Below are 26,669 nucleotides of genomic sequence, written 5' to 3'. Positions count from 1 at the left end.
AATCTTACTAACATGACTGTACTTTCTTTTTTGCTTTAGTAAGATGAGACCAGTTAACCAGGCTTTTGTTTGTGTTTTATTTTTTATTTTTTTAATTGATTTCAGAGAAGAAGAGAGGGGTAGAGGGGAGAGAGAGAGAGAGAGAGAGAAACATCAATGATGAGAGAGAATCATTGATCAGTTGCCTTCTGCATGCCCCACACTGGGGATTGAGCCTGAAACCTGGGCATGTGCGCTGACTGGGAATTGAACTGTGACCTGCTGGTTCATGGGTGGATGCTCAACCACTGAGCCACACCAGCTGGGCTTGTTGTTTTGTTTTGTTTTGTTTTTTGAGGTTTCCAAGGGTGGCAGGGTTCTCACATTTAACAGCAGGCATTGCACAAAAGTCTCAAATGGGGAAAGTATAAGAGGTAGAACTTGGTATCTACTGAGACCAGGTTATCCCTTGGAATACATTTTCTGTTATTAAAATCCAAAAAGAGGAATGAGTTTCTTTTATTTTTTTTTAGTGGCCTCTCTTCAAATAAGGGCATGGGAGGATATTCTGCTAAGGAAAAGTACTCCATTAGTAACAATCTAGCAAATGGAGTCTTTATTTTAAATTAACCACTACCAAACTTATCTGCATCAGGATAGCCTAGAGTTGGAATTATGAATAGAGAAATCTATTCAAGGTATTGTGCTATTTTTCTTGGTTATGAATCTGCCCAGAATATCAGTATCTGCAATATTCTTAGTCATCTGGGTGTAATGGGGAGAGAGGGAGGAGTAATTTGCGAAGGAAGGATTAGAAACTCTACCTGGGCCTTTTAGCCACCCAGACTCCAGTGGGGTGGATCAAACAGCCAAAAATGCTATACACTGTTCTTGGCTGTTTCTATAATTTTTCTTTTGTTGGATCCCACTTTGGCTTCGGGAGTTATGTATGTCTGGGAAACTGACACTGCAAAGTTCTGGCTTGTTCCCTGCCCCGATGCTAAGGGATAAATATAGATCTCAACCACTACAGAAATTTGGCCAGGATTCCAAGGGATGTGTGTGAGGGGCAGCGACTGATGGGGCCATTCTGACATGTGGTCTAGAAAAAGGCTTCTTTATGTTCAAGACCCTCTTTGGTGTAGGGAAAGGTAAAACTAAAGCCTGGCCTCTAAAATCAAGACCCATAATCCACATTTTCAGGAGCTCCTGGGTTGACATGGATAAATATTGTAGATGGCTTGGTGTGTGTGTGGGATGGGGAGAGCGAAGGGATTCTTTCTTGACACCCTAGATCCTTTTGCATGAGATCAGCCTTATGAAAAAAGAAAGTTATTCTTGGCCATCTCCCTTCACCCCCAACTCCCACTCATGCCCCACCTCCTGCACACACTGATATCCAACTCTCAATTGAGAAGAACACAATTTAAGATTTCCATTGGGCCCATAGTATCTCAGGTACTAGAGAAGGGCAGGGGGTGGAAAAAGACATGAATTGGGGAGAAGTGAGCTGTTCATCCTTGTGACCCAGAATATCTCCCCCTCCCTGTAATGATGAGCTTGCTTTTCCATAGGGCTTTCCTTTGATTCAGGAAAGGGGCCAACCAATGAGAGAGGGGCATGTTAGATTATTTTGGGGAAGGACTTATGCCAGGAGGGTTCACTTTTACTAGGCAGCAAGTGGCCCCAGCAACCAGTGTCTCCTGCAGAAGCTCCAGAACTCTCACCTACTTGCCTGCCTCTGCTTTGCCTTTACCCACTGAACAGCTATGAGAAGGCAGCTCCGGTCCAGAAGGGCTCCGGTCTTTCCTCACAGTTATCGCTACAGACTTGTGAGTCCCAGGGAACAGGATATTTTGCTGCTTCTTTTTAGTGGGGTGGGGTGGGGGTTGTGTAGGTCTTGGCTTGTGGCTTCTTCTCCTTTGGATGGCAAGAACAGTGAAGTTTAAGGAAGCACATAATTTCAAGAGCCAGCAGTGACTCCCAGCATTCCATTTCACCCTAAATTTCTGGTTTGAAACAGGAAGCCTCTCTTCCTATGGAAGAAAGATAAGGGAAAGGGAAGATGCCAGATAATGAGAGGAAATTTTTCTTCTGAGCTTAGAATTTGAACAAACATTTTGGAGTTTGGGAGTAAAGGTTTCGTTCTGATAGCAGGAAATTTAACCAAGAGAGAGGGGAAGGGGAGGAGGAAATGAAAGGCACTGCCTACCCAGCTGTCTCAGTCTCCTTGGGTGGTAGCTTCTTAGAAACCCAGCTTCTCTTTTACTAAGGCAGAAGTTCCAAACTATAGCTAAAATCATAGAATCCTAGATAGAAGCTGGTAGTAATCCTAGACATCATTTCTCCAGAACCCCTCATTATGTAAAAGAGGCTTCTGGGGCTCAGAGCACAGGAGTGACTTGATAATTAGTGGAAGAGCCAAGGTGAAAATGCAAGTTTTCTCACTTCTAATCTTGTGCTCTTTCCATTATACTTGCAGTATGCAACTCCCCAACCCTCTGACCCTCCACCACCCATTGCCATCCTGCCACACACACACACACACACACACACACACACCCCTTTGATGTCACCATTTATCACCAGAGTGCATTACACATTTTTTGAACCCAAAGTTTCTTTACATTTACTTTGCTATAATTCATTAATATATGCCACACACAGTACTTTTTTTTGAAGGGAGGTATATTTTGAAATTTCCCCCCAAAGAGGATTTCTATCTGAGCCCCAGGAGGAAATAAAGCTTAATCCATTTTTCTTTGGGAATTGCCACTTATATAATCACGGAGTTGAGTAAAGACAGCCAGCAGAGGAAAACATAAATTATTCTAATGTTATATACACCTAAGAAGGGCTTCCCTTAACTTTCCAGCCACAATTTGTAGAATCTTTCTTTTGACATCCCAAAATTCCTTCCAACTCTTACAGCAGTCACAATCTGCAGGGCATATATAACTGTTCCTTACTTGACTTCTTTTCTGTGTAATGTTGCTAAAGTGTTGTATATAATTTCAATGATTTGTCAACTGGTTTGTATTTTCTTCTTGTTTATTTATTTTTATTTTTCAATTAAAATTTACATTCAATATTATTCTGTATTAGTTTCATATGTACAACATAGTGGTTGGATAGTCATGTACTTTACAGAATGATCCCTCGTTATTTCCAGTTCCTATCTGGTCCCATACATAGTTATTACAATATTAATGACTACATTCCCTATGCTATAATTTACATCTCTGTGACTATTCTGTAACTACAAATTCATACTTCTTAATCCCAATTCCTTCACCTTTTGTACCCAGTCCCTCAACACCCCTTCCCGCTGTCAAGCATCAGTCTGTTCTCTGTATCTGTGAGTCTGTTTCTGTTTTGTTTCGATTTGGATTTTCAATGCATCAGGGGATCTAGCTCTTTATAAAGAAAACAATCAAATTTAAAAAAATTTTAAATTGAAAATTATTTGATACAGTGAATAATTGTGGGCTAATTTCTCTTTGAAAATTAACCAATCGTTTTTTTAAATTTATTTTTATTACTGACAGTATTACAGATGTCCTCCATTTTCCCCCTTTGCCCCCCTCCACCCAGCCCCTGCCCTACCCCAGGCCTTCCCTACGCTATTGTCTGTGTCCATGAGCTATTGTTCAAATGTTTACAGGGTATTACTCAATGCAGTACACAAATTTATCCTTTGGGTCATACTGTTTGTTATATATTTGTTATACGTTTATATATTTAGAGTTCTCAAAATGGAGCCACCCTCTGTCCTTCAGATTCTTTCCTTTTAGGGCAACATGATGGCCCCAGCACACACCCACTATTATATCCCAGCACACTCACACTATCACATGAGGGCAGTGCTACTTTAGGAAACTGACAAAAACAGACCCTCTCATTACCAAAGGATTCCCTACTGGATTCCATTAAATAGTTAGTTGCACAAAAGCACCTCTCTTCCACATAGTGAGGCCCCCCTGTACCTGGAAGCAAGGTAGCGGGAAAAGATATTTGAGGTTCTTGATATTGAGGCATCGTGAGAGCTGTGGGGAAATCAGCTCTGAAAAGGTTAATTCTTCCCTCGAGGGTAAAGCTTTAATGACAAGTCATCTTTAATAGGATTATCATGAGAGTTCATATCTACAAATAAGATCAGGCCGAGGTCAAGGCCAGCTGCCTCCTCTGTGGAGCAGAGGTGGAGGGCAGGCATATAGGCAACAAGGAGAGAGAAGAAAGTTGTTCAGAAAATATAAAGGGAATATAAATTCCCCATAATGAAATGTTACATTTCAAATTCTCTGAGATTTTCAGTTGCAGTAGATTCTCTGGGGGCCATGATGACTACCCACTGCAGTCTACATGACTGCTGAGGTTAGAGTGACAAGTTCTGTGAGAGCATTTCTCCAGAGTCAGACAGTTGCTATTGACATTTATTAATTACCCACTGGTTACTTAGCTGTGACTTTACACTGTGGTGGGCCATCAAGGTGTTAGAATATAGACCCTGGCCCCTGGGTGCTCAAAATACACTTTGGGAGGTCAAATGTGTACATACGTTCACACCCAAGTGAGATATAAGAACATTTATTAATCCATTCAACATTGAATAATGGAGTTTATTTTCCTAAGCCTTACATTGCAAGTCCATGTCAGAGTCAGAAATCCTCAATTATAAGCACTTACTATATTTTGGGAACATAGAATCTAACATACTATTGTTCTCCACAAATCTGCTAAATCACCTTTAGGCACTTGTGCTCAATGTGACAGAGGAGAAACATTATTGTCTAGAGCAGTGGTTCTCAACCTTCTGGCCCTTTCAATACAGTTCCTCATGTTGTGACCCAACCATAAAATTATTTTCGTTGCTACTTCATAACTGTAATGTTGCTACTGTTATGAATCATAATGTAAATATCTGATATGCAGGATGGCCTTAGGCGACCCCTGTGAAAGGGTCGTTTGACCGCCAAAGGGTCGCGACCCACAGGTTGAGAACCGCTGGTCTAGAGTATCAGGAGATAAAAGTTCTGGGACTGACAATTCTATCATGAACTTGCTGTGTGGCTCTGTTTAGAGCTTGTTCCCTCTTTGAGCCTCAGATGGACAAGTGAATCTCCAAGGTTACTGTCAGTTTTGATATAGTGTGTGATATAAAGCTGTACATTTGAACAAATTAGGGAGTAATTCCAGAGTGCTTATAATCAAGAGTTACATAGGGCTGGGCAGACTGAATGCCTAGTAGAGCCTTATCATTCTATATCACTTTTACTGATTCTGAACAACCTAATTTTCTGAGGCCTCTCCCCATTAATGGCAGAATTTTTAGTTGAGTGTCCTCTAAATGGCCTTTGAGGAATCGAGCAGGGAGGGGGCAGCATGGAGCCCCTGGCCTCTATCATTCAACACTTTCAACCCCAACAGGTGCACAGGCCCCGCCACTGCAGATTTGGACAGTTAGAGAGAAGGGAGGGCGACCTCATTTTCTGCTGCTGCAGTGAGCCTTGGCAGATCCACAAAGAACAAAGATCCAACTCTCTGGCCTGTGGCTGGGAGGCATTTGAAATACCATTTGGTGAAGTCTGGGTTTTTTTCCCCCTTAGAACCACTCAGAGAATATTACAGTTTCAGATCTCAAGTAATGGCTGCAATCAGTCAATCAACAAATATGTGCTGAGCACTTACTACGTGCCCAGATTTTTGCCTAGCGTATAGGGTTTGGGAGGGATGGAGACTAAGGAAGTGTCAGTTGGGGTACTAGCCCCCAGGTGGTCTTTTAAATCAGCTTAAGACAGAAAGAAGTTCCAGACCAGGCAACAGTCAGAGAAGCAGCAAATAGCAACCCCCACTCCCATCACTTGTTTCTGTTGGGAGTTGGGAAGGCAGTCTACATTTTGAGAAGGGGTATAGCAATTGGCTTCTCCACTTGATTTCTATCCAAGGCTATTTTTAGCCACAACTTGGGATGGTGAGGTGGAGCAGCTGAAAGTGTACAGGGTGTTAAAATAAAGCTGGTATGGATTGAGAATTTACCATCACAGACACAAATGTCTAAAACTACTCCATCCTCCAGCATTGAGCTCAGCTCTGTCCTGACAAGCCAGACAAAGTGAAGCAGGAGGCCAAGGCCCCAGGACAGAATAATGATACAAGCAGTCCTGGAGGAAGAGCCTAAATACCTAAAGCTGAGAATAAAACTTATACCTCTATGGAAAAGATATTGAATCAAAATGATCATAGAAAGGACATTTCTTTCAAAAGAACAGAGAGAAAGGAAATATCTCTTGTAACAATGGGTATGTTTATGGGGAAGTAGAAATTTGAAGTATCTCTAAATATTAAGTCGTTTTCCATTTATATTTGGCTGGTGGGATGTGCCACTGGAAATTTTTTTCAAAGAGGGGATTGTTTTGTCACTGTTCCAGGATGATCAGGATGAAGTGAATCAGAACTACTTAGCAGATGAAGAGGAAGAAGCAGAAGAAGAGGCTCGGGTGATGGTGGTACCCAATTTGGAGGAAGAGGAGGAGGAAGAGGAAGTGAAAGAAGAGGAGGAAAAGGATGAGGAAGAGGGTCAGGGTCAGCCAACAGGCAACACCTGGCGGCGGAAATTGCAGATCATGAATGAGTACCTGTGGGATCCGGAGAAAAGGATGTCTCTGGCCCGAACAGGTCAGAGTTGGAGTAAGTCCCAGTTGTCCCAGTGCCCCACTAAAGTGTCCTTTCCTTTTGGCTTGGTGTACAGGACTCCTTTACCATATGTTGGATGGGCTTGTCTGCAAACTTTTCTTAGGTATCATGTAAAAGGATCAATGCTTAGGGAAATGTCTGGACTATGGGCAGATGCCATCAGAACAAACTCCAAGTGGGTGAACAATATTGACTGTATGGCTGAAATCTTCTGGGTTCAAAAACATTTGCAATGCAGAGAGACAGTAAGAGTGAATTGGAAAGCACAGACATTTTTAAAAGTCTCAGCTCTGTCACTTTCTGTGTGACCTTGGGTTTATATTTACCCTCACTGAACTTCAGTTTCCTCACCCACCAAATGAAAGAACAATCCCTTTCTTGCCTCTCTCACAGGATCAGCATGAGGCTCCAACAAGATGTTATCATTGTAAAGTTGAAAGTACTCTGAAAACTACTTCTAGGATATGAGACTCAAATCCCTGCTAACCTGACCAAGGATTTATAAAGCCTCATAATTTCACCTAGAAATATCAGAGAGTCAGGAGGCCTGCCCCTAAACCCAGCTTTTTTGGTGGTTTACACTCCCATGATGTACACAGAGAAATTAGGTTTGAAAGGATAATTTCTAGAGATTAAGGCTGAGCCCCCACCCACATCACTTGATCAATAGCAGAATCACATTTTTAGTATTTCCTCTTTGAATCACATGCTGCCACCACTTCCACTTCACAACTCCCCCAGCACTCCTCTCCCAGGGTCCTACTCACCTCTCAAACTATTAGTGCTGAGCCTTCTCCTCAGGAGATTTTGCCTGTGGTCAAATTCACACTTGCCACACTCTCTGTGCAGCCCAGAAAAAGAGCAGCTGCTGGTTTGGAGAAGAAAAAAACAATAGAGAACACCATGGATGAAATAAGAGTTCCCTAGTGCCAAGGGTCTAAGTTGCTGAAGTTGATGGTCATGACTTCTAGAGGCCCTTTGGCTGAGAATTCTCTCCCTCATCATTTATGTTTCTAATTCAGGTCAGTTAGGGTGCAGTGAGGGTGAAGCTAGTCCTGCTTCCTGGAATTAGGAATAGCAAGTGTGGGACTCTGAAGAACGTCCACCTCCCTTCACCCTTCCTCAGTTCTCAACCCCACCCCTGTATATCCCTCAAATGCTCAACTGGAACAAATGTACCATTCAGGGAACATTCCAACATTCTGAAGCTGCAAACAAATGCTGGACACTCACTGGGGCTCCAAAGGGGACACAGCTGTTTCTCCCTTGTCTAAAGAGGACTGAAAAATCAGGCCTTGTGAAAAGCAAGTGTGATTCTGGGAGAGGGTGCCCTACATTAACCCCCAAGTAGCCAGCAATTGGAACTTAATCAGATGAGCTTATTCAAATTGCTCCCGTGGAGAACAAGTGATAGGCCAGTAAATAGGAATGAGGGAGGAAGGTTCAAGTGTCCAGGGAAGATACGGCAGTGGGGACACTGCACAGTAGGCCCTCTCCAGGCCTCTGGGTGCAGGTCTAAGGACAGTCCAGGAATTCTGGCTTCTGTTCAGCTACCCCTGAACAAAGGGAAAATAGTGATCCTAATGTTTAGGCCTCCAAACATATGCCTTGCTGCCCTCTTGCTTGAGAACTAGGTGTCCACTTGAGCTTGTACAGCAACATGACCAACATAATCACCCACCTATTATTATAGTACTAGGGGCCCAGTGCACAAATTCGTGCACCTTGAAAGGAACTATGGGCTGCAAGATTGCAGTAGGCACAGGGGCGGGTCTCAGCTCATCCTCCAAGACCCCACTGGGACCCTCCTGCTGTGGCCCCTGGTCCCCTATCTGCCTGCAGCCCTGCTCCCACTGCCGCTGCTTGGCCCACTCACACCTGCTGAACGTGTGGAGCAATTGGGGCTGGCGTCAGCAGCAGGTGCAGGCAGCGGCTGCTGCCCCAATCACCCCTCAGGAACAGGGGGAGGTGGAGAAGCCCTCAGAGGCAATCAGGCCTGGCACCAGGCACTGCAGCAGGTGCGAGTGGGGCCAGCACCGGCAGCAGGTGCGAGTGCCAGGCAGGACTTTGCCACATGGGAGCATCAGAGGCTCACCCTGATGACAGTGACTGGTACTCCGCCTTGGTCTGGCGCCCCCTGCTCACCTGACCATCCTGCCGCGGCCGACACCTGCCATGTTCCGTCCGCACTCTGCTGCCTGCTGCTAACACTCACCATGTTCCGCACACTCCCCCTGGTGGTCGGCACATGTCATAGCGACCGGTTGTTTTGCCATTCAGTCTATTTGCATAGTAGGGATATATATATGCTTTTCTTTTGGTAGCTGGGCAACCTCTATTCTTAGGAACTACATGTTATTTTATTGGATACTGACAAGAACCATTTGAGGTAGTAATATTATTATCCCCATTTTACAGATGCAGAAACAGGCTTAGAGAGGGTAATTTGTTTAAAGTGACAGAGTTGATAAGTGACAGTGCCGAGAGTCAAACCCAGATTGGATGAATACTGGGGCTCATTCTCTTGCCAGAACACTGCACCATCTTCATGAACTGTGGCAATGAGCAAGGCCCTGATGGGTAGGGCCTCAGGAACTGATGGGGGTGTTTTGGTGGGAGGAGTGAAGAGTTGTGATCATGGGTACCTAATCTATCCAAGATATCCAGGTCTACCCATACTTGGGTGGAGCATTCAGAAGAGAGCCTTGGATTGCCTATAGCAGTGGCCAATTAAAACTTGGCCATCCAGAGTAGAAAGGGTTGATGGGGTCAATGAGTTCAGATGGGTATGGTGCTTTTTTTTTGCCTGTGGCTGAGATTCCAGGGCACAGATTCCTTTGTAAGGCTGAGAGGACTCATTGCTAGTGCCATTCACACATTGTAGGCAGGAAGGAAGATGTTTCCAAGGGAGTTTACCTGTATTCTATTGCTCTCCTTTCATCCATGCAACTGTCTTCCAGTCCTTGAGCATGGCTTCAGCTGTTGATCCATTCCTAGGATGGGGATGAGGGTAAAGGAATGGAGGAGATGACACAGGGCACATCCCATTAGAACAGCCACTAGTCAGTAGCCAAGTATCACAGGCACACAGGTGCTACTATTTCTTCTCCAGGGACTCCAGCTGAATCAATGTGTTCATGTTCCAGTTCTGCTTTAGTTTATCTTATAAAACATAGAGGTTCCATTTCTAGTTGGATTACTAAGGATTTTTTTTCTCCTTCTCCAATCATCTTTGGTTAATTATTTGGTTCATGGTTCAATTTAAAAATTAATATTTAGAATCGGGTTTGGGTATAGCAAAGTTATGTGGTTTGTTCCAGTTTCTGGTTCATGATTCAGTTCAAATGTGTAGTTCCAACATCATGTCACTGTTGTGAGCAGAGCCAGATATTGTTGGCTGAAAGAGCCCAAGGAGGACTTGGAAAGAGCTTCTCAGCAACAATTTCACTCTTATTTACCTCACTCTGTGCTGCCTAATCCTGGGCAAAGCTAATTCTAATATAGCCCACAGAGGAGGAATTCACACACTTATGCTTCTGGTCCTATAGTAATAATAATATTAGTAATAGTAATGATGAAGACTGCCATTTATAGAATACTTGGTATCTGCCAGGCTGTGCTATGCTATTTATGTGCATTATTAAAGTGCTATTATTGTCCTCATTTTACATATGAGAAAATTGAGGTTCAGATGTCTAAGATTAAATAGTGAGGAAGTGGTAAGGTCAGGATAGGATATAAGGAAAGACTGAATTTCAGATACAGTAGTCCCCCTTATCTTCAGGGTATACATTCCAAGACTCCCAGTGGATATGAACCTTACATATACTAAAATTTTTTCCTGTACATACATACCTATGATAAAGTTTAATTTATAAATTAAGCACAGTAAAAGATTAACAATAACTAATAATAAAATAGAACAATTATAATAATACTAGAGGCTTGATGTGTGAAATTCATGCAAGAGTAGGCCTTCCTTTCCTTGGCTGCCGGTACTGGCTTCCCTCTGACACCCGGGACCTGGGCTTCCCTCACAGCCCAGGCTTCATCCGGAAGGACATCTGGTCTAATTAGCATATTATGCTTTTATTATTATAGATACTATAATAACAGTTATGTGAATGTGGCATTATTAAATAAAATAAGGGTGACTTGAACACAAGCACTGTGATACTGTGACAGAAGTTTTGATAACCAACACAGCTACTAAGTGACTAATGAGTGCATACCATATACAGTGTGGATAGCTTGAACAATGGGATGATTCATGTCCTGGGCAGGATGGAGCTGGATGGTGTGAGATTTCATCATGTTACTCAGAATGGTGCACATTTCAAAACTTATGAATTGTTTATTTTGGGAATTTTCCATTTAATATCTTTGGACCATGGTGTTGGCCATGGGTAACTAAAACCATGGAAAGCAAAACCGTGGATAAGTGGGGACTACTGTACTGATACAAATATGGAGAAGGATATGAGGTAAGTGCTAACCTTATTCCCATTTTACTTATGAGGAATCTTGGGTGCAGAGAGGTTCTGTAACTTGCCCAAGCTCACAGGTAGAACTCACAAGTAGCAAGTGTCAATAATTAAGCATAGTTTCTTACTCTTCCCTTTCCGGTCCTGTGCTAGTGTTCTTTTTGAAAAGCAGAGCCACTTAAACTTTTGCTAAAGATGAATTAAATACAAGACACATAGGGTGAAACCTCACTTTACCTTGACTAGGGGCAAGTCCCATGGAAATTAATCAAAAGTTTGAATTATAGGCTATGTGACAATAAATGCTGTTTCCATCCATTGTAAATACATATAATCACTGGAACCAAGCTTCTAGGACTCTTCAGGGCACCTGCTTTAATGAATAGTGAAGAATGATTTGTACTTAGGACATCAACTGTTGCCCAGAGGACTCCTAAGCAATTTACTCACTGCAGTACTTTAAACTCTATTCTGTAATCTTGTTCATGGTTATCATTTGCTCAGCAAGTCCTTCCATCAAAGATGCTGTAGGGTAAACTGCAATCAAACCTCTGACACAATTCTCACCAATTCCAAATTGGTGAAATCTGAATGAGCAAGGAAGGATATACTGAATCTGGGGCATTAAAAAAAAGCCATCTCATATGTTTGGATTGGTTCTGGTTCATAAATTCAAGTGAGGAAGCAGAATCTGTTGGCAAGCACTGACCACTTTCATCTCTGATTGTTCTGCAGGCTTGATCTTAGTCATTTACTTCTTCTTCTACGCCTCCCTGGCTGCTGTGATCACTCTCTGCATGTACACGCTATTTCTGACCATCGGTCCTTACATGCCAACATTCACTGAGAGGGTGAAGCCTCCTGGTGAGTGCCCAAATGCCCTGTGTTATCAGAACTTGCTGGACAGAAATCTGCTTGCACAGCATGTTTAGCCTCAATTAACTTTGGCTCTTCCCAGTAATGACTTAGGGATTCAATTATTAAGAGTAAAAGTAAATTGGTACTTGGCAAATTATGATCCTTTTCATTTTGATTGCCTGGGGGGAAATGGTTTCATGGGAATCAATACCAAAAAATTATCCCAAGAATGGGTTAATATATCCAAGACCTGTTTTCATTGCCAGGAGTTATGATCAGACCCTTCGCCCATAGCCTTAACTTCAACTTCAACGTTTCTGAACCTGACACTTGGCAGCATTATGTGATTAGCCTAAATGGCTTTCTCCAGGGTAAGTAAGTTCCTCTGAATGGTGCAAACCTCTTTGGAAAGGTTGTGGGTGGGAATTCAAAATTCAGCTGACCCACTCTTACTAACCCCAGCCCACTCCTTACCTTGCATCTTCCTCAGAACCTGTAGATACATTCAAAACTGCTCTAATTTATGGTTGTTTGTTTCCTGGAAAACATATAAGCCAACTTCCCAGCAATCCGATAAGTCAATTGGGGCAGAGAAATTGTCTTCTCTTCTTGAACACCCTACAATACCTAGTTATGTCCTGGGCACATCCAGATGGCTCAATACTGATCGGTTATTAGAATATAATGGGGGGGGGTTAGTGGTGAGAAAAGAAGAATGTTCTCCATAACTGGAAGGTCCCTATCTCTTACACTTTCTCAAGGTAAGATAATTCATTTCTTGGAATTGGGCCATCTTGAAGTAAGAAAGAAAGGGTCTTTATTTAACAGCATTCCAGAGGGAGTTAGAGGAAGAAACTCTGGGTAACAGTTACTCCTACATTTTAATCAGAAGTGTTTTCAAGATGCTTATGTCTATAGTGTCATCATATACATTTTCAGTAACTAATGAATGGCTTTTTGAAAAGCCCTTCCACAGGTTGAAAACTGAGGTAGCAGCTTGGTTAGAGTTAAACACAGAGCACACAACCTCTGTATTTATCCAGCTATGAAAGAGGAGCTCCAGTGAGTTTACATTATTGACCTATGATTTGTGGGGGAAAAGCCAGTTAGACTAATTTGGTTGACCTGGCCTGGCTGAAATGGGAGGGGGTGAGGTGGGAGTGGCCAGTAGAATGTGCACTGAATTAAGAGGAAAACAATTTCTTATGTGATAGAAAGTGTTCATTAAATGAATAAATTTTTTCATTTAATTTTAACCCTGCATAGCAGAGTGTATTGTCTCATTTTACAAATGGGGAAACTGAGGCTCAGAAAGGGGGGAGGGTAACATGATCAAAGTCTCCTAGCAGAACCAGTGTTTTAAACCCATGTCCATGTTCTTGACACCCTTGGTACTCAAAGCATAATCCAGGGACCAGTTACATAAGCATCCCTTTGTTAGAGTTTGTTAGAAAGGCAGAATCTCAGGCCCACCCCAGACCTGTTGAATAAGGACCTGCATTTTAACAAGATCCACAGGTCACTTTGTATGACCTTTAAAACTTGAGAAGTGCTGCTTTTCATAATTCTTTGCTGCTGGCATATGACCAAGAATTAGAAATTCAGTTTTGTATAAGTAATACTAGTGTTATTTTGGGCAACTCTAAGTTTCAGATGGCTGGGTTCTTTCTGAGTCTATGTAGTTCAATTTTTGACCCCCCAAATGTCTTGGACATCATAGCCAGAACAATATCTTCTTTACTTTCAAAATGCTTGTGAGCTACTGCAAATGTACTGCTGGAATCTCGGCTGAGGAATTTCCTGAGAAGCTAATAGATGGAGAAATACTACTTCTGACCTGATGACAGAAGTGGAGGACATTAGGAAAAGCATTGGGGTTTTTTTTGTTGTTGTTCCTAAGCATAGATAATGTACCCTGTTTAAAAGGAACACATCTCTGAAATAGAAATCCCAGAGTATCAATTTCATTCCCACGAGGACTGGGATTTTGCAATATGGGTCATGCCCATGTCACATTATTTTTTATGGAACTACCTCAAGAGAAACAATGAGCACATGATTAGAGCTTCTATTTAGAAAATTATTTGAACATAGTTCTTGCTCTAAAAATATGATTAAAGCAAGACCTTGAATTGAATGTAGCTTTGTCTGAGGAATAATAAAGGCTTAGCCATAACTTGAATAGATTTAAAATTCCCAGTTGCTTCCTAATAATATAAAACCCAGGTCACAACCTGTCTAGATGAAGATCCAGCAGTACGTTTAGAGTTTTACCTCTGGTAGATCATAGGTACACAATCTCCTCTGAAAAAACTGAGCTACTTGGAACATGAATGCACAGGGGCTAGATCTAATAGGACTAACATTATCATTTAGAACCAAATTTGAACTAATGCAGTAACTTCCAAAGCCTAGATCTATGACATCTAGTAGCCCAAAAAAGTCAGCTCACAGCCCCTTTCAGCTCTCTTCCTGACAAGTGTACCTTGGACACATGTTACATTCCATTCAATGTAACATTCCATTACATTGCTTCAGGTCTCAGTAGACAAGATCTCACGCACTCACCCTCTAAATCAGCAGTTCTCAACCTGTGGGTCGCGACCCCTTTGGCGGTTGAACGACCCTTTCACAGGGGTTGCTTAAGACCATCCTGCAGATCAGATATTTACATTATGATTCATAATAGTAGCAACATTATAGTTATGAAGTGGCAACAAAAATAATTTTATGGTTGGGTCACAACATGAGGAACTGTATTTAAAGGGCCAGGATGTTGAGAACTACTGTGTCTAAATGGAGATGCTATGGTTGTCATTGGCTTCTGTCTTTCAACCTAAGCTTCTATTTTGTAGTGCTAACTTCCCTTTGTAAAGAATGAGGAACTTGATTTCCTCCTCCTCCTTTTTATCCTCCTCTTCCTCCTCTTCTTCCTCCCCCTTCACCTGTCTCACAACACACACTTCTCACTCTCTTGCATCAGGTGCCTCTCATTGACCTCAAAGGGATATGTCTATTAGGCTGAGCTTAAGGAGATTTAACACAGGAGCTTTGCTGTCTCTTATATGCCATGCCTTGACCTGATGCAGTCCCTCTTCCAAAATCTGCCTACTATGTGCCTATTCCCTTCCCAGAAGTAGAAGAGGTGGAGTTCCACATTTACAATTTACCATATCTGAAAAGAAATGATGAAAAGTAGAAGTTATAAAGTGACCCAGAGATGGATAGCCAAAAGTTCTGAGGAAATGAGAAGCAAGAGGGCAGTCAATCAAAGTGGGCTGAGGGGAATAACCTAGAGAGCATCCTGGAGACATGTTGCTGATGAAGGGCCTTGACCTGATGCCATGTCACGGGGCCTAGGACAGATTGAACAGGCTTTCTGAGAAGCACAGGCAAGCCGGAGAAAGGAAACTAGGGAGGAGGACTACTGAAAACATGGTCTTCCCATGTAGCACTCATCTAACATGTCTTCTTGCTACCCACACACACTTTAGGCTATAATGACAGTCTTCAAGAGGAAATGAATGTAGATTGCCCTCCAGGGCAATACTTCATCCAAGATGGAAATGAAGATGAGGACAAGAAGGCCTGCCAATTTAAGCGCTCCTTCCTGAAGAATTGCTCTGGCCTGGAAGACCCTACTTTTGGCTACTCTACTGGACAGCCCTGCATCCTTCTAAAGATGAACCGGGTATATTGGCCCTTGACAATCTGGCGATAAGTGGATAAGCTGGATAGGAGGGCTCTGGACACTCCATTTCTCTTTGGCTCTGTCTTCACACACTGCCAATTTGGCCATTTTTACTTACAGCATCAGTAACATAAACAACCGGAAAAACTATCAAGCAATAATTCTTTTTTTCTCCTTGGACATTCCCCATTTCCATTCTTCTACCAGACCCCCAAACCTCCCCTGCCCCCTTTGATGCCCTCTGTCAGGAATGAGATCCTGAGCGGTTTGGAACAAAGGATTGATATGGGGTGGGGTGAGGGACAATTCTCATATCAAAATAAATGCATTTTCCTTCTCTCCTGCCATGTCTTAGAGGTGTGGCAAAGCCTTACCAGGCACTCCCCTATTGAAACCAGAAAGTTAATTACACCTTCAGGGTTTTCTTACTGCAATTACAACTGTATGAATGTCAGGCACAAATACAAGGCATAAGCTGAGCTGTACAGCTCTGAAGATATTTTACATTTTTTGCTTTTTGTAACATTTGTGAGAGGTCAGAATACATTAAACTTATGCCTAAGGAAGGGATGACTCAGAGGGGATTTATAAAAGCCCCATTTTTACTATCAAACCTGTTTTGCTTTTTTGTTTTTGTTTTTTAAAAAACACGCTGATTTTCTTTTGACAGATTGTAGGTTTTCGTCCTGAGCTTGGAGACCCTGTGAAAGTTTCCTGCAAAGTTCAGGTAAAGTGACTTTTTGAGTAAGCATTGCTAGCACATCTATTTCATGCAAAAAGGTGGCTCATACTTTCCAAGGCTTTACTGTGGATGGTTCACTATGGGTTAGGGGAAGGGTTAATCTTTTCAAAACTACATCTCCCTTTAGTAATTTCAGGCCTCCCTATTTCCAGAAACCATTCATTTCCTGTGTGTTCGTGGTGTGTGTGTGTGTGTGTGTGTGTGTGTGTGTGTGTGTGCTGATTTATACCTGTGAAAGCCAAAGACTGAACCTCAGCTAAGGGCCACAGCAGGGAATAATGATGTGCCAAGTCATTAATTGAGATTCTGTTTACACTTTTGTTTTTTGCTCTAATTACTTGTTTCTTTGAACTAAACAAACAGCTTTTATTAGAGTCATTAGTCCCTGCTTTTAAAACTGAATTTCACTTTTTGTAGCAATGGCCAGGCCACTGGTGTTGCAATAACAAATGACTACAAGGGAGTGTAAACAGAACTCCATTAATATGCTAATTAACTGTCCTTGGAGGGACCATTAACTCCTATCTCATCTGCCCCAATTAGCTCCTTTGTAGGAAAAAGCCCTAGATCTGGGATTTGCTTCTTAAATTGGCAGTAGCTCCCTCCTGTTTGACAGCATCAACTGTATCTCAAGCCCTGGACAATTGTCTTGCAATTGTGTGAAGCCAGGTAATGCCATTTTCAGTAGTAGAAATTCAGCTCAAAACCTAGTCTTGATGGTGGCAGATCAGAAAGCAGTAAAGGCAACATTTACTGATCACTTATTATAGATCAGGTACTTTGCTAGGTGTTGGGAGTGCAAAGATAAATATGACTCCCTGAAATCAGGGCAATTAAGTATTACAGGTGCTATGAAAGGTGCAGTGGGAGCTTTGACGTGGAGGATGGTGATGCTGAAGATGAGCTTTGAAAGGTCAGGCCTTGTTTGCCAGGTGAACAGGTAGAAAAATATTCATTTTGCTCACATGTATGTGATTATGTGTAAATAAATATACAGACATGCGAGGCATGACCATAAACTAGTAGAATTGATTCCACATACCATTCACAAAAATGAATTTCATAGCCCTTTAGAATAATATGTAACTAAATCATAAAGACCAACTCTGTCTGAAACTAGTATATTAATTGAATGGAAGCCATTCATTTTTCAGCTTACATCAAACCTCGCTGAAAATGTTCTTTTATTTAAAAAAAGAAATATTAAGGGTCTTTATGCATTCTATAATAATCAATACTGGTCAATCTACACCCACTTGTGGAAATCAAGCAGGATGAGGTAATTACTAGAATACATTAAGGAAAACTGTTTATACTAAGAACAATTATACTGTATTGAAAGAAGTCATCACATGACCCTAGTGAGTGATTTCCTAGTAGTGATACACAATTTGTCCCTTATTAGCCCCCAGACTTCTGCTATTTAGGGCAAGACTAATGCATAGGCAGAATGGGCAATCCCCTACCTGGCATGATATTATGAGGGTAGTCTTGTTTACTTAATCTAGTACTGGGCCCCGCTTGCTTATCCTCTTGACTTCACCTACTGTAATTAATAACGACAGAAAATGTGATCAGAGACATGAGTTTAGGTAAGGCAACTATAGTCTGTATCCCTGTGCACCTGGTCTGACTTCCAATAGAACCAAATCCACAGTGGGTAAGTTGTTGTGGGTGGGATTTACTAAACATGTTCCAACTTACAGGCGCCTCAGCTCCAAAATCCAACATTGGGAGCCAGGCCCAATATGATTCATTGAGCAGGGGCTGGCATGGTTAAGTCCTCTTGCCAGAGAAGCACCAGGTACTGCAAGCCCTTTGGCGCCCTTCTGTCTGGGTCTCCTAGGAGCCAGCACAGAGCCATACTGAGCATCTTCAGCCTCCTCAGTTCAGGCCTTCTAGTCAGTATTTTTTGAACTGAAAAGCCAAGGCACAATCTCTTCCTGGAAATGGTTCTCTGGGGATAGGTCTGGGTTGAGCTTTGTCTCATTCTGCTTCCATGGTCTTCTTGGGAAAGGTGGTTGTGGGACTCACAGTGATTTCACCTGGGGCATAGGTCCCTTTAGCTCAGGCTCCAACCCAGTGACCCAGCATCCCATCTATGCCTGCTTTTACTTACAGAGAGGTGATGAAAACGACATCCGATCCATCAATTACTATCCAGAGTCGGCTTCTTTTGACCTCCGCTACTACCCTTACTACGGCAAAATGACTCACGTAAGCCTGTATCCCCTTCAGTCTTTGCTGTCAAAAAGGGCTCAGAGGCAAAGGAAAAGCTGGCTGGGATCTATGAGAGTTAGGGAGCAGAGAGTAGTAACAGAAAGGTGAACAGCTGCTGGCCAATACCAGGAGCCCACTCTACCAATTCCTATCACAACTACTCCTTTCCATATCTAAAGGAATCTCAGATATAGTGTGGTCTAATTCCCTCAGTTTACAGATAGAGAAACTAGGGTTTTGAGAGAGGAAGTAACTTGCCCAATGTCACATAGCATTGTGACAGAGCCAGGAGCAAACAAATCACTGCCATTGCACTAAATTATGCCCAATAATCTCACTTCCCTTTCTCCCATTGAGGCCTTGGGGTAGTGAAAGCTTCTTCTCTAGCATAGAAACTTGACAGATAGTTCCCGTTTGATTCATGGTTTGATATCCAGGAAAGCATACCGTACTGAGTTAGAACTGGTTTTCCCCAGAGGACAATCAAACATCTGACAGTGACTTATGAGAGAAATATGTAATTTCCCCACTGTCTGAGGGCAGAAAGAGCATGTCATTTGCTTTAGCCATTTGTGTCTTAGAATCATGGGATTTACTCAGTTCTCTTTTGGAGGTTATCCCATCCTGCACTGAGTATCTGATCACTTTCATCCTATTACTCTCCCACACAGCCACCCCTCCTCACACTTAGAATTCATTGTTCCTCCATTTACAGGTTAACTACACCTCCCCGCTGGTGGCAATGCACTTTACAGACGTGGTGAAGAACCAAGCGGTGCCTGTGCAGTGCCAACTGAAGGGAAAAGGCATCATAAATGATGTCATCAATGATCGTTTTGTGGGTAGGGTAATCTTTACTCTGAACATAGAAACTTAAGAATGTCGGGGGACACACACACCAGTTTTGTTTCTGTTTTATTTCATGTTATCCTTGGTAGCACCTGAATTCTTTTTCTTCAATCAGGACACAGCCAGCTGGACACCTAAGAGCAGATCCTCTTTCCTTGCCTTTGACATATGTATAAAATGACATTGTGGGAGCTATTTGATTTTTTAAAGGTGGTTTCTCCTGATGACAGATTATATTAATTTCCTTCACCCTCCACTTAAAACTAAAACCCATTCTTGCTGCTAGACATCTCAGTGTAGTGCAAACATAGTATATGATAAAATTCACAGTAGCCGTGAAGGAGAATTTCTATGATGATTATAAATTCATTGTGTTTTCTAAAACTTTGTTGTTTTTAGAGGTGAGATTCTTCCCAACTAGGATGATAACCTTTTTTCCCACCTGCTTGGCAAGGTTCTTCTGTGGGAATCACCAGTTAGATCAACCCAGAATATATCTAGGGCCATCATACTTAAGGAATTCTATATCCAAAGCTGCTTGAAAAACTGGCTGTCTCACGTGGGCAACTAAATACTGATTCAAAGACTAGGGTATCTTCAACTGAAAGCATGCTAACTGGATATTGCTCTGGATAGAGATGAAGACTTCCCCTATGACTTTTTTGGGGGAAAGTGAGGCCCACTTGACTTGAGAACACTTATTATGTGGATGTGATTGGTATTTGATTCCTTGATTTACGGTGTAATCATCCAAACATTCCTGTAAACAAGGTTGTCTCATCTTCAGGCAGAGGAGAGAACAAAGAAGAAGATCTCTACTCACTATTTCTTCTTGGGCTATTTGTTTGACAGTAGTGTGATGTTCTCTGAGACCACAAGGGATGGGTGTGTTGACCCCCAGCTACAGCTCTAGGGATTGAAATCAGGGTCTGCCAACTGATACATTATAAGACAGAAATCTTCTTGCAGGAAACCCTAATTCAAGACTCATTAGCCAGATTTTCATTTGCTTAAAAAAATATATGAAGCCGATGTTTATCCAGGCTATGGATCAGCCCAGCTGCTTTGTCATATCTTTGGCCACTGCTTCTTAACACCTCCACCAGGGGGAGAGATGGGACAAGGAGAAGTGAACATTAGAGAATAGCATAGTGTCTCAGGATCCAAAGTTAGCTTAAATGCCACCTAGAAGCATCCAGAGTCTGAAACTACTCTATAATGTTTACCTTCGTTCCAAACAAGGAACTGGTAGTTTGGTAGTAAAGACAAACAAGTGAAGAAGTAACTACAATATAGTGTGACAAGCATTATAAAACTAGTATGTGGAAATGCTATTGGAACATGAAGAAAAGGTACTAACTTGAGCTGAGAAAGTAGCAGGGGAAATTTCACATGCAAAGTCACAATCAGGAAAGACTATGGTGTGTTTGGTTACTTGTGAGCAGTTCATGTCATTGGAGTATAAAGGGCTCAGGGAAATGGCAGGAGGTGACCGGGGGTTGGGCTAGAGAGGTATGCAGGTACCAAAAGAGGACCTTTAATTTTATCCAGTAGGTGAAAAGGAGTCATTAAAGCATTATAAGCAAGGAATCTCTGTGACCATATTTGCATTTTAGAAAGAGCACTTTGGCAGCCATAATGTGAAGAGTGGATTGGAGAGGAACAAGACTGGGGAATGGGCAATGAGGGAAAAAGAAGAGTCAAGAATGACTCTGAGGTTTTGAGCTTGGCTAGAGCCAGTGAGATGGTGATATTGTTTAACATGACTGGGAATACAAGAGAGAAGCAGGATTGGAGAGGGAGGTGTTGAAATCAATTTTGGGCATTTTAGGCTTGTGATTTCTATCGGTCAGATATTGGTGTGCAGATGTAAACTCTAGTTGGGTTGGGAAGAAGAAAATCTGAGAACAAAAGCAAGATTTTCTTAAGTGAACTCTCTTAAGAAATTCTAAGCTATTTAATCTTGGGATTTTAAGCCAGTTATGTAAACACATCACACCAGTCTCTCAGATAGTGTTTTTCTCTTGGCTTTGTGGCAGAAAGGCTGTTACTCTTTGGAATCTCCTTCCCAGACACCTTCCAACTCCTGCCAACTCTTAACAACAGAGTAGAGGGGGGTTGACCACTATTAACAAGTAATAGAAGCTATACGACAACAGATCCGAGGAAAATACGAAAAACAATACAACTGTCTCCTTCCAACCCTTCCTTACCAAACTCGATTTTAAAAACTAACCTTAACAAAAAATAGACAAGATGCTTAAAGACAATAACTTTTAAACCATTTAAAAATCACCTCAAATAAATTCTCAAGATTCAGTAGTAAAAGATCACATTAAATCTGGAAAGGATATTAGAGAGCATTTAGGGAAAACAACCTGCATTGCATCTGACTCCAGGTCCAGTGCTCTTTCTACTCTGAGCTGCTGCTTACCAGGAAGTACCATCTTTTTAAAAACCAATGAATGATATTCCCAACATTTTGAAACATATGTCAAATTTGAGTTATAATAGTTAACATTTCACAGGAATTCAATTACTGGTGCTATAGTTTATACATAATACATTATCCTGTTAAATATGTTAACTATTAAACAAACAAGGAATTATGAATCTTTTGTCATACAGTATTTCTCATTCAATGGAATCCATTGTTTCCACAGTTTCAAATAAGTGTTGAAAAGTACTAGGATAGTTTGGGTTGTCAGCTGGGACATGAACAAATACCTTTTTAATACAAAATTGGATATTATAATTTAATCACTATTAAATTGAATTCTAACAGTTCAATAACTTCTAGTGGATTAATTCAAATAGTTCCCCACACTGTGCTATACCAGTGTTTGATCTGTATATAATTTGTTGCAATGCACTTGGTTTTACTTGATTGTCAATGAGAAATACTACTTCAAAATGCCTTCATGGTTTTGTCCATGCTTAGACATGTGATTTTTCACCCCTTCCCTCTCTGAAATCATTATCCTAAAGTAACCTCTTAGGCATTTATTTGCTGGGAATCTTCATGTAGAAAACATTAGTATTGTCTTGGTAACTTGTTGACAACAATAAATAGTTTTTTTAAAAAAAAGTGTATGATTTCCTTTTTCTAGACTGTACCACTGATTTTCCCACTGGAATATTGGGCATCTATGTAGGTGGAAAACTTGACAATTGACAGCCCATTAATTTAATACTTTCTCTCCCCCCACCTTTTTTCAACTCTTGAGGTTTAGCCACGAGAGGATGAAACTAAGTTGTTTCATTCTGAGCATTTTTTTATTTTGCAGTCTCTATGCTCTGGTTTCTCAGACTACTTTGTCAGAGTAAACTTTCTTTCTTCATCAAAGTTGAGTACAAGTATAAATTGTTCTATGTGTTTGTGTAGGAGAAAAACACTAAGTGAAAGTTGAAGTGGGGAGAAGGAACCAAAATCCAAAAGAAACTTCTATTGCTTGATGAAAGATTGGCTAAGTGACTTCAGTGCACATCTGGCCACAAACTGTCTCTCAGAGCAAATCTCTAGTGGTAATTGCAATTCATGACAGAAATATTCCACTCCCTTATTTGATTCAGAGACTAGGATGCAGTAGGAATCTCTTCTTTCCTTGGAAGCTGCCCTGGCCTAAGGTCAACATGGCTGATATAGTTGCATTGGGGAGAGGTCCATGACCCCAATATATTTCTCCCATCTAGGTTCTTTGTTAGAGTAACTTTCCTTACTGACTTCCTTTTAAAATATCCAAACATGATAAAGTAATTCCATCAAATAATTCAAAAATGTGATTTACATTATGATTTTATTCAGGCATAAAATAGAGGTGTGTGTGTGTGTGTGTGTGTGTGTGTGTGTGTGTGTGTGTGTGTGTTGAGAGGTGGGGGAGGAATAGGATGGATGGAGGTACAGGGCAAGGGAAAAGGTGCTGAAAGGCTGAATAGCCCTCCCTACTTCACAAAGTGATTTAGTTTCAGGGTAGGAGGGAAGAAAAGCTGATAGCGGTATCCAAAACATTTAAGAAGGATATAATAGGCTCTCAATCTAGCAGCTGAATCTTCAGGATGTACTTCCTTGCAGGCTCCTGTATGGGCATAATACCAATCAGGGTTCCTACAAGAAATAGTACACTTGACAAAATGGAATATTTGGAAAGGGGGTTATTGATAAAGAGGTTACTTATAAGTGTGTAGATGTAGAGAACCACAGAGAATAGCACAGTAACCAAGGCTAGTGGTTCCCAGAGCTTGGAAGGACTGAGTCGAGTACAATTGACTACCGTGACCGGAGTGGTGACTTGTTGAAGAGCTAAATTAGCTCAAGGTGGGCTTGTAGTGTGGAAAAAAAAATAAGTACCCTACTTAATTTTCTGCCTCCCTCTGATCACCTCTGATGGTAAATTCACCAAACCCAACCAGAAGCCAGAGGGCAAGGAAGCTCACTGATGTCCATATAGATCAGCCTCCCAAGGAAGAGAGTGGAGAAGGGTAGAGAGTACATTTGGAGGGGCAAACAGAAGATATCTAATACAGTCGCTAAGTGGAGTTTCTCTGGGTCAGACTCCTTGGAACCTGGTACAGTGCTGGAAACATCTACTGAACCAAATCCAGTGATTGGGAAATTTTATCTTCATTCATACTCTGCTTTGTGGCTATGGGGTCAATACAATCCTTTCAAAACCCCAACTTCCTCTTTTTCAGAAATTGACAAGGTGATCCTAAAATTCATATAGGAATACAAGGGACCCAGAAAAGCCAAAATAGTCTTGAAAAAGAAGAACAAATAAATTTTAGAAGGCTCATGCATCCCAATTTCAAAACTTACTACAAAGCTAGAGTAATTAAAACAGTATGGTACTGTCATAAGGGTAGACATATAGATTAATGAAATGAAATTGAGAGTCCAGAAATAAACCCACAAAACTATGGCCAATTGATTTTTGAAAATGGTGCTTTGTCCATTCAATAGTCAAACAATACTGTCCTCAAGAAATGGTGCTAGGACAATCCACATGCAAAATAAACAAATAGGAAGAAAGAAAGAAAAGAATTTGGACTCCTACTTTATACCATATACAAAAATTAACCCAAATGGATCAAAAACCTAAATGTAAGAGCTAAAACTATAAAACTCTTAGAAAAAAAAACCAGACATAAATCTTTGTGACCTTGGATTAACAGTTTCTTAAATATAATATCGAAAGCACACATGACAAAAAGAAAAATAGATAAATTTAACTTCATCAAAATTGAACTTTTGTGCTTTCAAAGGACACCATCAAGAAAGTGAAAATATGCTCTAGCTGGTTTGGCTCAGTGGATAGAGCATCGGCCTGTGGACTAAGGGGTCCCAGGTTTGATTCCAGCCAAGAGCACATGCCCGGGTTGCAGGCTCGATCTCCAGTAGGGGGCGTGCAGGAGGCAGTCAATCAACGATTCTCTCTCATCATTGATATTTCTATCTCTCTCTTCCTCTCCCTCTCCTTTTTTTTCTGAAATCAATAAAAATATATTTTTTTAAAAACGAAAATGAAAATATAGCCCTAGCGGGTTTGGCTCAGTGGATAGAGTGTCAGCCCGTGGACTAAGGGGTCCTGGGTTCAATTTGGTCAAGGGCACATATCTTGGTTGCAGGTTCCCCGGTCCTGGTCGAAGTGCATATAGGCGGCAACCAATCGATGTGTCTCTTTCACATCGTTGTTTCTCTCTGTCTCTCCCCCTCCTTTCCACTCTCTCTAAATGGAAAAATATCCTTGGGAAAGAATTAACAACAAACAAACAAACAAACAAAAACAGAAGAAAAAGAAAGTGAAAATATAAAGTGCAGCATAGGAAATGTAGTTAATCTATCTATATAAAACCTAATATGCAAATAGACCGAACAGCAGAACAACCAAACAACCGAACAACCGGTCACTATGGCATGCACTGAACACCTGACGGTGCATGCAGAACATGGTGGGTGTTGGCCATGGCAGAATGGTGGAGCAGGTGAGTGGAGGTGCCAGACCAAGGTAGGGCACCAGTCACTGTCATCGAAGTGAATCTCTGGTGGTTATTTAAAATTCTTTGCTCCCACATACTGCGGTCCCGCCCGGTGCTTGCACCTGTTGCCAGCACCAGCCCCGCTTGTACCCACTGCTGGCACCCAGTGCTGGCCCCAATTGCTCAGCGCCATCATTGGGTGGGAGTGGTGGCTGCCAGCCTCGATCACCACTCAGGGCTTCTCCACCTCCCCCTGCTCCTGAGGGACGATCAGGGCTGGAAGCCACTCCTTGCACCCGCTGCCTGTGATGACCCCACTCGCACCCACAGCTGGCATCGGAGCCACTGCTCGCACCTGCAGCCAGTGCCCAGTGCCAGTCCCTATGGCTTGGCGCCATCAGTGGGTGTGAGTGGTGGCTGCTGGCCCTGATCACCCCTGAGGGATTCTTCACCTCCCCCTGCATCTGAGTGGCAATCAGGGCAGCAGCAGCCGCTTGCACCAGCTGATGGCGCCAGCTCGGCTTGCACCCGCTGCTGGTGCCGGCCCCAATCACTCTGCGCCATCAGCAGGTGCAAAAGGGGCCAGCAACATCAGCACATGGGAGTGGCAGTGGCAGGAGCGGGGCTGCCAGCAGACAGGGGACTGGGTCCCGTGGCAGGAGGAGCTGGGCAGGATGAGCTGAGACCCACCCCTGTGCCCACCGCAGCCTCGTGGCCCACAGTTCCTTTCAAGGTGCACAGATTCATGCACTGGGCCCCTAGTAATATTATAATAACTACGTATGGTGCCAAGTGAGAAATGAAAATATTGGGGGGAACATTTTGTAAAGTATATGATTGTCTAATCATTATGCTGTACACCTGAAACTAATACAAAATAATACTGAATGTAAATTATAATTAAAAAATAAAAATTTAAAAAGACAGAGACTCTAATGTGTACGTGCACAGTTGTGATAGAGGTAGTATTTAAAATTATGGGAGCGAATACATTTATCCAAGAAAAGCATATAGAATGAAAGGGGGCTGAGAACAAAACTGGGGAAACACCAACTTTGGGGTCTTGGGCAGAAGAACAAGTAGTTCAAAGAAACTGAGAAAGATAAGGCAGAGGAATAAGAACATCAGTAGAATGTGGTGTCACAGAAACCAATACAAGATGGAATGTCAAGGATGA

At 42.0% G+C, this 26,669-nt stretch overlaps 1 protein-coding gene across 2 annotated transcripts; it reads left to right on the top strand.

Annotated features, from left to right (window-relative positions):
• Nucleotides 1-1,672: 1,672 nt before the first annotated feature.
• Nucleotides 1,673-22,569, top strand: ATP1B4 (ATPase Na+/K+ transporting family member beta 4). 2 transcript variants are annotated; one of them, XM_059679288.1, is made up of 8 exons: nucleotides 1,673-1,811; nucleotides 6,408-6,654; nucleotides 11,892-12,020; nucleotides 12,281-12,385; nucleotides 15,509-15,705; nucleotides 16,376-16,432; nucleotides 18,569-18,664; nucleotides 19,383-22,569. In XM_059679288.1, the coding sequence occupies exons 1-8, from the start codon at nucleotides 1,749-1,751 to the stop codon at nucleotides 19,542-19,544; spliced, it is 1,056 nt and encodes a 351-aa protein (XP_059535271.1). In that variant the 5' UTR covers nucleotides 1,673-1,748; the 3' UTR covers nucleotides 19,545-22,569. The 2 variants fall into 2 exon arrangements, with proteins under 2 accessions (XP_059535271.1, XP_059535270.1); XM_059679287.1 differs by having other exon boundaries at nucleotides 6,408-6,666.
• Nucleotides 22,570-26,669: the final 4,100 nt, after the last annotated feature.

The sequence above is a fragment of the Myotis daubentonii genome, chromosome X (assembly GCF_963259705.1).
Source record: "Myotis daubentonii chromosome X, mMyoDau2.1, whole genome shotgun sequence".
Classification (NCBI taxonomy): domain Eukaryota; kingdom Metazoa; phylum Chordata; class Mammalia; order Chiroptera; family Vespertilionidae; genus Myotis; species Myotis daubentonii.
The sequence above is the reverse complement of the archived record's forward strand: the minus strand, read 5'-3'. Positions and strand labels throughout refer to the sequence as shown.